General features: G+C 39.6%; 1 protein-coding gene across 3 annotated transcripts in view; it reads left to right on the top strand.

Annotated features, from left to right (window-relative positions):
- The window catches only part of KLHL5 (kelch like family member 5), a 76,078-nt gene that overhangs the window by 12,979 nt on the left and 50,496 nt on the right, over window positions 1-12,603 (top strand). The window contains exons 1-2 of one of the 3 annotated variants that reach the window (XM_062213585.1): window positions 8,759-9,196; window positions 10,234-10,332. The exons of 1 other annotated variant lie outside the window; for it this stretch is intronic. In XM_062213585.1, coding sequence (XP_062069569.1) covers window positions 8,817-9,196; window positions 10,234-10,332 — 479 coding nt within the window. In that variant the 5' untranslated portion in view covers window positions 8,759-8,816. Of the gene's footprint in view, window positions 1-8,758; window positions 9,197-10,233; window positions 10,333-12,603 lie in introns of those variants that run through there. One more of the 3 variants, XM_062213584.1, reaches the window with a different exon arrangement.

Genomic DNA, 12,603 nt, shown 5'->3' with positions numbered 1-12,603 from the left:
TTTTACCCTAAAACCATACTTCAGTTTTCATTGTAGTGTATATTATAGTTCTTGACATCTGAGTTTTCAATCTACTATGGGTTTACAAAGGCAAATCTCTTAGCTTGTTGGAGCTGAATTTAAATTTGATATTTATTTTAGAGTGTCATTTACTGATTCAGTCGGAATTATTTCTCAATTATTTTTATCATGGAAGATTTAACACTGGAGACCTTAATTTTGGATTTCAAAGTGTATTTTCAGTCTTTTTTTATTACAAAAGAAATTTTAGTGTCATATGTTTGTTGTAACTAGTCACAAGAATTCACAGATAACCAGTAACAGCCCAGGGTTCATCTATGCATACTCTTGATTTCTTACATAGAATTTTTGGTATCTTGGGCCGATTTTGAAGTAATAGCTATTGGGCACTGTTCTATCCATTTGGTTGCAAGATATGTGATTAAAACCAAGGTTGGTTGGCCGGCGCCGCGGCTCAGTAGGCTAATCCTCCGCCTTGCGGCGCCGGCACACCAGGTTCTAGTCCCAGTCGGGGCACTGATCCTGTCCCGGTTGCCCCTCTTCCAAGCAAGCTCTCTGCTGTGGCCAGGGAGTGCAGTGGAGGATGGCCCAAGTCCTTGGGCCCTGCACCCCATGGGAGACCAGGAGAAGCACCTGGCTCCTGCCATCGGAACAGCGCGGTGCGCCGGCCGCAGCGCGCCTACCGCGGCGGCCATTGGAGGGTGAACCAACGGCAAAAGGAAGACCTTTCTCTCTGTCTCCCTCTACTGTCCACTCTGCCTGTCAAAAATTAAGAAAAAAGGCCGGCGCCGTGGCTCAACAGGCTAATCCTCCGCCTTGCGGCGCCGGCACACCAGGTTCTAGTCCCAGTCGGGGCACTGATCCTGTCCCGGTTGCCCCTCTTCCAAGCAAGCTCTCTGCTGTGGCCAGGGAGTGCAGTGGAGGATGGCCCAAGTCCTTGGGCCCTGCACCCCATGGGAGACCAGGAGAAGCACCTGGCTCCTGCCATCGGAACAGCGCGGTGCGCCGGCCGCAGCGCGCCTACCGCGGCGGCCATTGGAGTGTGAACCAACGGCAAAAGGAAGACCTTTCTCTCTGTCTCTCTCTCTCTCACTGTCCACTCTGCCTGTCAAAAATAAATAAAAAAATAAATAAAATAAAAATAAAAAAATAAAATAAAAATTAAAAAAAAAAAACCCAAAAAACAAAAAACCAAGGTTGGCAAAAACTATGCTCAATCCTTCTAAAACTATATCTTTACTTCCTTAGTTATGTTAACATTACCATTTTTCTTCTGGTCACCCAGGTTTCAAATTGCTGTTCTCGGTGTCTTCCTGTCCACTTGCCACAATTTTCCTATGAGGTTTACCTCTGTAATATCTTTAACATCTGTTTTCCTTTCAGATCTTGGTACTTGTGGCCAAGTTTAAATTGTTCTTCTCACATTGTAGAGTTTTCTAACTGATTTCCCTACCGATGATATCTTCCTTCACAAATCCATTTCACCATTGCCATATTAATACCACTAAATCCTCAAGAACCTCCTGTTCACTCAAGTAAAGGATATACTAATCATTAAGTTTCACTCAAGGCCTTCTTCTGCTGGATTTTAAGATCTCTCAAGTCAAGGTCTGTGCCATTAATTTATTTGGTTATGTTTTTACTCAAATTCAGTAAGTATTTGAATACCATATATACAGAACCAATATATATTGAATTTACATAAATATGGGCTTTTTTACATTCCTAATGTTTGCCTTCTATGAGGTTGGAGAAGAGGTACAGAAAATTTGGTATATTTCTGGCATTAAAATTGGGGTTAAGGAAAAATAAATCTGAAATCTTTTCTAATCTTGGTAAGTAATTAACATGTTCTGCCATCATATTTTTAAATGTTAAGTGGAATTTAAATGTTGGTGGAATTATACTAGTGTTCAAATTTTAAAAATAAGCCAAATTCTGATGGAAGACCTAATTTGGCAAAATTTCTAAAATATCCTGAATTATTATATTTTGTAGGGCTGTTTGAAATCATGTGATAGTAACTTATTGCTTTTATACTTGAGGAAACACTCAGGGAGGTGAGTGCTGCTGGGTTAGTGTAGTAAAATTAATTCTTGATGTTTCTAACGCATATTATATGCTTAAAACTACAGGAATAGGCCGGCGCCACAGCTCACTAGGCTAATCCCCCGCCTGTGGCGCCGGCAGCCCAGGTTCTAGTCCCGGTTGGGGCACTGGATTCTGTCCCAGTTGCTCCTCTTCCAGTCCAGCTCTCTGCTATGGCTCGGGAGTGCAGTGGAGGATGGCCCAGGTCCTTGAGCCCTGCACCCACATGGGAGGCCAGAAGTACCTGGCTCCTGGCTTCGGATCAGCGTGGTGCGCCGGCCGCAACACACCAGCCACAGCGGCCATTGGGGGGTGAACCAACGGAAAAGGAAGACTTTTCTATCTGTCTGTCTCTCACTATCCACTCTGCCTGTCGGGGGGAAAAAAAAAACAACTATGTGAAGAGAGACTTACATATTGATGGTTACCCTTATAAGTTACCAAATAGCTGTGCTTTAAATTGTTGAGTGATGGCAGGTGTTTAGTTTAGCAGTTAAGCCACGGGTAACTCGTGTTCCACGTTGGAATACCAGGGTTTGATTCCACTTTTGCTTCTGATTCCGGCTTCCTATAATGGGGACCCTGGGAGGCAGTGTGGTGACTCAAGTAATTAGATTACCGCCATCCATGTGGGAGACCTGGATTGAGTTTCCTGCTCCCTGCTCCGCATCCTCCACACCCTGGCCCTTTCAGGGCATGTGGAGAGTAAACCAGCAGATGGGAACATTCTGTCTGTCTGCTCAAATACTTGCGTGAAGCCATAGCTTTAAAAGCTTGTATTGAAGTGAGCTCATCTACACTCTGTGTCAATGACATTCCTGTGTTTCTATTGCAGTACTAAATAGTGTCATCTTTTAAATTCACAGACTAATATTTGAACAGATTTGAAGTAGAATGGCAGGTGGGTCCCTTAATTAAACTTGAAAAATGTATTCATAATTGACTCTTTTATTATCTATCAAAAATAATGTGTGAATTTTCATATCTCAAGTTTAACTTAAAGTAAAGCAAGGTTATTAAAATAAAGAAATACAGAATATAGTTTTATAATCAGTTTGAAAAAAGCATTCTATCAGTTTGCACAGACATGTGCTATTTAGCTGTTGAGTTTCAAAATGATAGAATTTCATAGAGGGTGAACCAACGGCAAAGGAAGACCTTTCTCTCTGTCTCTCTCTCTCACTGTCCACTCTGCCTGTTTAAAAAAAAAAAAAGATTTAAAAAAAAAAAAAAGAATGAGATAGAATGAGATGGAACAAAGAGATTCTCAGCATGATTTATTGTGATTTTTCTCTCAAGATGAAAAAATACTGAAAAGAGTTTGCCACCAGAGGTAAATCTTCCTCTAATATATATACCATATATATATTTAATGTTGGGTTTAATTTTTTTATTTTTTTAAAAGTTTTATTTTTTATTTATTTTTTTTTGACAGGCAGAGTGGACAGTGAGAGAGAGAGACAGAGAGAAAGGTCTTCCTTTGCCGTTGGTTCACCCTCCAATGGCCGCCGCGGCTGGCGCGCTGCAGCCGGCGCACCGCGCTGATCCGATGGCAGGAGCCAGATGATTATCCTGGTCTCCCATGGGGTGCAGGGCCCAAGCACTTGGGCCATCCTCCACTGTCCTCCCAGGCCACAGCAGAGAGCTGGCCTGGAAGAGGGGCAACCGGGACAGAATCCGGTGCCCCGACTGGGACTAGAACCTGGTGTGCCGGCGCCGCTAGGCGGAGGATTAGCCTGTTAAGACACGGTGCCGGCCGGGTTTAATTTATTTTAAAAGTTCAAATATATACTTTTGATATTGCTCTTACGATTGTTGGATTCATTCATTCATCAGAGGAATGTGTTGAACACATACTGTTAACCAGGTACTTAAGTGCTGGGGTTATAGTGATGGCCGACAGCAAAGCTCTAGTGGAGCTTACTGTGTCGGGAGGATAAAGAATAGAGCTCCAGTGTATCAGGTAGCAGTTAGTGCTCTCAAATAAGTTAGGAGAGTCAGAAGGAAGAGTGAATGACGAGGGATCTCATTTACCTAGAGTAATCACTGAGGATCATTTTGATGACAATATAGTTGATTTGTTTGTTTAAATGAGAGGCAGACAGACAGAAATCTTCCATCCACTGGTTCACTTCCCAAATGCCCACAGCTGCTAGAGTTAGGAACGCAGTTCAGGTCTCCTACTTGGGTGCCAGGGGGCTGGCACTGTGGTGCAGTGGGTTAATGCCCTGGCCTGAAGTGCCAGCAATCCATAAGGGTGCTGGTTCTAGTCCTGGCTGCTCCACTTCCGATCTAGCTCTCTGCTTTGGCCTGAGAAAGCAGTAGAAGATGACGCAAGTCCTTGGGCCCCTGCACCCATGTGGGAGACCCGGAAGAAGCACCTAGCTCCTGGCTTTAGATCAGCACAGCTCCAGCCATTGCGGCCATTTGGGGAGTGAACTATTGGACGGAGGATCTCTCTCTGTCTCTGCCTCTCTCTGTAACTCTGTCTTTCAAATAAATACAAATAAATCTTAAAAAAAAAATTAAAAAGAGGGGCCAGAGCTGTGGTGCAGCAAGTTAAGCAGTCTGCAGCACCAGCATCCTGTTTGGGTGCTGCTTTGAGTCCCTGCTTTGAGTCCACTTCCAATCTGGCTCCCTGCTAATGCGTCTGGGAAAGCAGTGGAAGATGGGCCAGATGCTTGGGCCTCTGCACCCATGTGGGAGACCTCAGTGAAGCTCCTGGCTTCTGCTTGGACCAGCCCCAGTTGTTGTGGTCATTTAGGGTGTGAACCAGTTGATGGAAGATTGTCTCTCTCTGTCTCTCCTCTCTCTCTGTCTCTCTCTGTCTCTCCTCTCTCTCTCTGTCTCTCTGTAACTCTTTCAAATCAAATCTTTTTAGAAAAGCTGAAAAGAATTATAATACTCATTGTTAACTATAGGGCCTATGAAAATAGAAAAGAAAGACTTCTCACTTTACTTTTGACAATTTAAGAATGATAATTATTCACATTGAAAATATACAAACCTTCAAAAAGCAATCCTATCCCTGGGAATAAATCCAAGACAAAAACCTCAAAAGATATTTATTTCAACCTTATTATTTTAGTAACGATAAAACCAAAAACTTGACATCAACCCACATGCCTATTAGCAAGGAGGTAGTATAATAATTTGTGTTTTCAATTATATACTACCTTTCCATGTATATATAAATTAGGTGACAAAAGCAGAATGCCAAAAAGATGTGTTCAATGTGATCTGTTATAACAATAGCAAAATGCCTATGTATCTGTACACATTTGTATGTGATATAAATGGAGTAAGGTGTGAAATGCTGTACACTAAGTTGTCAGCTTTGATTATTGGAGATAACAAGTGGATGACAGATGATAAAATGATAGTATCCATGAAAAAAGCCTTGGTAGATCCACTCAGATAAAAGATTTTGTAGTTCTTTGGTGATAGAGACAGAGAGAGACAGAGAGAGAATGAAGTGTGTGTGTGTGTGTGTGTGTAACTAAACCATGAATCTGGTGGTTAAAATGCTGCTACTTGATCCTTGCCAAATCAAATCCTAGTATCCATTTAAAATCAGGCAGCCTGTTCCTGTGAATGATATATTGCATGGTCAGTCTATTCTGGAGAGCTACTCCATTAAAGAGATATGTGTTCAATGTATATCTCAAAATGGCAAGAATAGTCTTTATTCTCAGGGGAGTGTAGGTGTGGTTTAACACTTTAACATTCACTTAAGTCTTTGAACTTCTTATAGAGAATTATTTAGAGCAATGTCCGACATCTTGGTGGCCTTTAACAAAGGCCAGGGTTAAATTCAGCTCTAATCAGTCAACCAAACAGCAAAACAATTAAAATCTCTCCTAGTTATTTGAGTAGCACTTACTGTAATTAGAATTTCTGGTAAGTGTGGTAAGTGCTCTCACATTAATCGTGTGAAACAAATTTAAAATTTTATTTCTATAAAATTATATATTTTATAATTTATCTTGTGAAATATTATCCTTGAAGAGTGTACTTTTTTATAAGATTTTATTTATTTGAAAGTGTTACACAGAGAGAGGAGAGGCAGAGAGAGAGAGGGAGGGAGGGAGGAAGGAAGAGAGCTTCCATCCACTGGTTCACTCCCCAATTGGCCGCAATGGCTGGAGCTGCGCTGATCCAAAGCCAGGAGCCAGGAGCTTCTTCCGGGTCTCTCACATGGGTGCAGGGGCCCAAGAACTTGGGCCATCTTCTACTGCTATCCCAAGCCATAGCAGAGAGCCAGATTGGAAGAGGAGCAGCTGGGACTAGAACCAGCGCCCCGTATAGGATGCCGGCGCTTCAGGCCAAGGCTTTAACCCACTGCGCCACAGTGCTGGCCCCCAGAGTATACATTTAAAATGACTTGAAAGCAAGCTGTGTTAGTCATCTGTCTCTTGTGGTGCCTTGTGTATATAAAAATTTTGTAAATACTTGAGTGAAGAAGGTGATGGCAAGATCCTGTGGACTGCTGCAGTGAGTTTTTCATCCTGTGGCTGTGTACCACACACTGCAAGATGTTTGTTTTCTGTGGCCCCTGCCCATTCACTGCCCAGAGCACTCTCTGATCCCAACAACTAAAAGTCAATCCTTTGGGGAGAGGGAAGTTGTTCCTGTTACCCCTGAGGAGAACCACAAGGCAGAATTATGGCAGAGGTGTTGATATAGGTGGTAATTCTTGAGCTAAACCTTGAAGGATGAGTTACATTTTAAAATAAAGGAAAATGTGGCACAAAGAACATTATAAAAGAGGGAGCAACACAATGTAGACTCTCTTGACAGATGAAGCTTGTATGTGTCTGCTGGAAGATAATTTGAGATAAAGTTGGATAGGTAGAGTAGAACTAGGAAGGTGTTTGATGATGGGAGGGAGTCTGTCCCAGGAGAGGGAGAGGTGTCATTTCATTTTCTAATGTACTCTGCCTACTACCACCAAATTAATTTTCTAGAACATTGCCCTGTTCAACATTCCACTTACTAACACCTGTACTTAGTGCTCGGGCATTTTATTTTGGCATCTTTCTCTTTAAACTGATTTACTCCTTAAAATTGATTAGGTATGGCTGGCTGGCTGATCACACTGAGATCAGCATTCCCCTCCTTTGGCAGTACACTTCATGCTTTTGTTAATGTCTTTCTTATTTATAGAAATCTATCATCAATCTGCCTAAGCAACTTCTTCCTATTAGAAGCCTTCTCCACATTATAGTATCTCCTTTCCCTTCTTTATGGTTTTCCCCTTAGTTTTTGGTACGGAATTGAACGTGGCCTTTCATGTTTCTAATTCTCCTAAGAGCTGTGTGATGTTAAAATATACATAGCTTTGGTGGATTTTTTTTTTTTTTGGTCTGCTAATATAGGCATTGCCTTTTGTGTGAATCATTTGCTATAGGAATAGACTTTGAGCACCTTGAAAACTCATATTCTGCATTAGAGCATATTTTAATATTGTAGCATTATAATGTTTCTTATCTTAACTCACCAAATGGTTTTTATTTCAGTAACTAGATTTATTTTGGGCATTAGAAGCCAAAATATATGTAACTGCAGGCCTCCCCTCCCCAGCAATGCCTTAGAGTGCGCTGCTCACAGTAACTACTCAGTATGATTGATTTGTAGTTCCTTTATCAATTCGCCTAAGTTAGAACCATGTTGAGATAATTTGTTTTGCTAACAACTTGGGTCACTATTAGTTAGGGTACTTGTATACCCACGAGGTGGTCCTAGCCCAGCCCTAGGTAGCTTTCTTGAGCCATACCTTTCTTAAGGAATGTCATAGAAATTTCGATATTATACTTAATGAAGTAGTCCAGTCCTAATTATAAAGCAAAACTGGCTTCAGGTTATTTATCTGGAAAGAGTAAGTACTGCCATGTTTTGATCCTCTGTCATTTTCAAACTTTTTCTTCTTCTTCTTCTTTATTCAAATAAAATCTTACCCAGGATCTCCCTCCCTTATGCAGATGCACACGCTTGTGGAAAAGAAGAGGTAGAGGTGAAAGGCAGCAGTCTGGAGCCCCACCTTTGTACCTCTTTCTCCTCATTCCCCATTCAAAGAACACAGCTGGAAAATCTAACTCATCTAATTCAAAAATGCTTTTTAAAAACTTATTTTGTGATAGCTCATTTAGGAACTTAGGTTTAAAAATAGAAATATTTCAGCTGAAAAGTGGCATCTAAGTACAAAGGAAAATGCTCCGGAATACATTTCTAGCTTCAGCAATAAAAGAGTTAATACACTAAGCTGTGGAGACCGAGATACTGCAATGGGATATAGTGCTTTCTGTCTCTGTCATTTGTGGTTTAAGAGAAGGGGGTGGCGTTCTGCATTTGAAAGGACTTTAATGAATGCTGTCAGTGTTTGTGAGAGCTACTGGTCAGTATGAGAAAGGAGAGCAGGGAAAGTGGTCTGGCTGCTTCAGGATAGGTGGATGAGAGTTTGCTCTGATTGAACGGAATGTTCCACCGTGTTTCAGCTTTATTCATCATCCTTTGTTCTTTAAAATCTGATACATTGGCATAAAAGTAAATGTAGTGATATATATACACATATGAATGTGATTTATTTTCCTTTAAATCTGTTTGTTGTATACAGCAGGGCATATACTTCTCTTGTCTTGGTTGGATGCACAAATCTGTGTGCAGTGCTTTTTGCCCGTTGCCTAGACGATCACTTGGTTTCTCTGAGGATGTCTGGTTCTCGTAAAGAGTTTGATGTGAAACAGATTTTGAAAATCAGATGGAGGTGGTTTGGCCATCAAGCATCATCTCATTCTACAGTTGACAGCCAGCAGGGAGAATTTTGGAATCGAGGACAGACTGGAGCAAGCGGTGGGAGAAAGTTTTTAGATACGTGTAGCCTACAATTGCCTTTGGCTTCAATTGGTTACCGAAGGTCCAGCCAACTGGATTTTCAGAATTCACCTTCTTGGCCAATGGCATCCACCTCTGAAGTCCCTGCATTTGAGTTTACAGCAGAAGATTGTGGCGGTGCACACTGGCTGGATAGACCAGAAGTGGAGGATGGCACTAGTGAAGAAGAAAATGAATCTGATTCCAGTTCATGCAGGTCGATTATTTTCTTATTGTTAGAATGGGGTGTGGGTGTACGGTCTCTGTAATGTTTTAAAATAATTTAGTATTTAAAATTCTTGATCATATATGTATCTGTGCAATCTATATACATACACGTATTTACTACCATGCTATGAACATGTGGTACTTTTGCTAGGATTTGCTTTAAAAAATGTTCTAATATTCTGTAATATTATAAAGACAACAAATAGCATTCATTTTGAAATGTGTTGTTCCATATATAGATCTGGCTATGCTTTGAAAATATATAGTGGCAGTTTTACGTATCATTGCCTTGCGGTTTGCTTCATTCAGTTACCTTCTGTATTCACAGCAAAACTATAGAAGACATTCCTATAGTATAAAATTTTATATGGCATTTCAGTTTAAACAAATAATAGTCTTTTTTAATTTAATGAGAATGAAAGGTTTTATGAAGAGATGCACCTTGTAGTTGTCAGTAATATATTCTTTATGGTCACTTCTTTGTCCTGTCTATGTTGCAGTTCTCCAGACTAATACAGAGAATACTAAGTAACAGATCTCTTTCAACATGACAGTACTAATTCCTGTTACCTTCACTCTCACTAAAATTTGTGATATTTGAGAAATGAAAGACATTTTTTCAGAAGACTTTTAGTGAACATTAGAGAGGCTAAATATGGTCAACTGATGAAAGGGGACAAGAAGAGGGGGAAATGAGCTAAAATAAAGAAAAATAGGCAATTTCAGAATTATCTTCATCATTGAAATCTGGCTTTCTTTTTGAAATAGGTTCTCTTATTAATCAGTTTAAAGTACTATAATATTATATAACAAATTAGAGCATGAAAGTCATCTTCATCTTCATTCACAAACGTTTCTGAATATTTAAGGGCACAAATATCTTACTTTTCTATTGAAATGTATTTGCAAGTTTTGGTAACACTTGTAATTTACAAGCACATTATTGCTGATGTAGGCATCATAAGGGATTAAGACAACAAATTCTCTGACTTGGGGATATTCTCCACCTTCTCTTCTAATCTTCAGAACGTGGAATTCTGAACTGTGGTGTTGGAATGAGAAAAGATATAGACCAGCCATCTGTAGTCATTTGTATAATGAAGCGAGGGAAGTATCTTTGCATAGGTAAATAATGTATCTAATTAAAAAAAATTAAGTGGTTCATGATTTGGCATTGTCTTAAGGGAATAGGAGCCACTAATAATTTTAATATAGAGATCAACTGAGTTAATGTGGTTTCATTGTTTTGTGTTCTTTGGAGACTTGTTGCCATAAAGAGGATAAATCAACGTTAATTAAATTTTTGATTACTTTTAAAAGAGTAATTTATATTGGAAAAGGTACATGATTTACCATTTTTGTGGGAAATGAAAGAATAATCATTGTTCCATTTGAAATTTGATATAATACATTAAGAATAATAAGATAAAAAAAAAACCATTCTTTTATTAACCAGCAAAGCTTATAATACTATTAGCGTATGTTAACTACCAGGACAGAATATAATGTGAATATAAATATATATAAATAAATAATCTTGGAAAGATTATATACGCATCGGTCACTGCACTTCCTTACAACAAAGGTAGTTTGCATAGCTAATGATTACTGAAAGTGATGTATTCCTTAGAATGTATGCTGAAATGTCTTGGTAGTACACTCGTTAGGAAAGAAAGCAGTTTGCTTTTTTTGATCGAAAGATATCTATGTGCATTATTAAACAACATAAAATTGATGTTTTCATTTATAGGAGATATAATATTCTTAAAATCTAAACAATTGTTTAAAAAATGCTAATCAAAGATGAGTGATTGATCAAAGTAAGATCAAAAACAGTTCACATATTTTGAGACCAAACTATTCCTAAAACACTTGCTTTATTTCAAAAACAAAATGTACTGAAAGAAAATGTGATTTTTAGATGTGAGGGGCAATTAATATCAAAACAAAAAACAATCTAGATGTTTTTTAGAAATACCCTTTTTAAATTTTATTCTTGGGGACACTTTTTTCTTTCTTAGATTAAAGACACCTAATTCTTTTCCCTTCAGTTTTACTTGACCTTTGTCTTAGGATACTTTTATCTGCTCTTGGCTGTGTGATTAAGTAAACCTTCAACTTCCCTAGTTGGTTGCCATGATGCTGTAAACAAATCAAAGCCATTCATGGTTAATGCAAGAGAAGTTACACTAACATTTATCTAGCTTTTGTATATTATTTGGGAACAATTATTTTTCCTGTATAATATTGACAAATAATGAAATGCATAGTAAATATTTGGAGATAAATATATAATATTAAAGATGGGGGCCGGCGCCACGGCTCAATAGGCTAACCCTCCGCCTTGCGGCGCCAGCATACCAGGTTCTAGTCCCGGTCGGGGCACCAGATTCTGTCCCAGTTGCCCCTCTTCCAGGCCAGCTCTCTGCTGTGGCCCAGGGAGTGCAGTGGAGGATGGCCCAAGTGCTTGGGCCCTGCACCCCGTGGGAGACCAGGAGAAGCACCTGGCTCCTGGCTTCGGATCAGCGCGGTGCGCCGGCCGCAGCAGCCATTGGAGGGTGAACCAACAGCAAAAAGGAAGACCTTTCTCTCTGTCTCTCTCACTGTCCACTCTGCCTGTCAAAAATAAATAAATAATAAAAAAAAAAGATGGGCTAAAACATATACTAATTTGTTTAAAGAGTCATAATATTGACATAGATCACAGCACTTAAAATCCGAGTTATTAGGAAAAGAAGACAGCCAGGTGGTTCTGCATACTCAGAACCAAAACACCCACGGTAGATTGGGACAGTTCAAAGTAAGAGTTCAGAGGCGCCATATGCTGTTGCTTGATTTTATCAGTTGTATTCTAGCAAGGAGAAATGTCTGCCTGAATCTTAGAGTTCTGCTGATTTCTGCTGCCATTGATCTAAGTGATTCAAAAGTTCATCACCTCTTAACTTTGATCTTGATCTGTAGCCTGGCCACTTTTACTCCACAGGAGTCATTACTTTGGTATTAAAATACAGACTGTTTTCTTACATCATAAGGAATTTTGGGTCCTAAGTAACAGAGTTGTCACCTTGCATGTGAATAAGGTTTACATGGCAGGACACCATGTGACCATGCTATAAACACAGTTTACACTTCACTTGATTTACCCACTTATTAACTAAAGACCATAGGAGAATGTGCCTGTGTCATGTCCTGCACTCTTGAGAGTCTGCTATAACTTATATAACCTTTTTCCCCAGACAATGCTGTGTGTGTGTGTGTGTGTTTAGTATAAATTTCAAGGAGCTCATAAACCTTGAGCCACTGGAAAATAGAGATAAGCAAAAATGTGAAAGTAAATATCACTAATTACACACCTATCCCAAATAATTGTTAATTTCTAGAAATGTCCTGATACAC

The sequence above is a fragment of the Lepus europaeus genome, chromosome 16 (genome assembly GCF_033115175.1).
Source record: "Lepus europaeus isolate LE1 chromosome 16, mLepTim1.pri, whole genome shotgun sequence".
In the NCBI taxonomy this organism is placed as follows: Eukaryota; Metazoa; Chordata; class Mammalia; order Lagomorpha; family Leporidae; genus Lepus; species Lepus europaeus.
The sequence above is the reverse complement of the archived record's forward strand: the minus strand, read 5'-3'. Positions and strand labels throughout refer to the sequence as shown.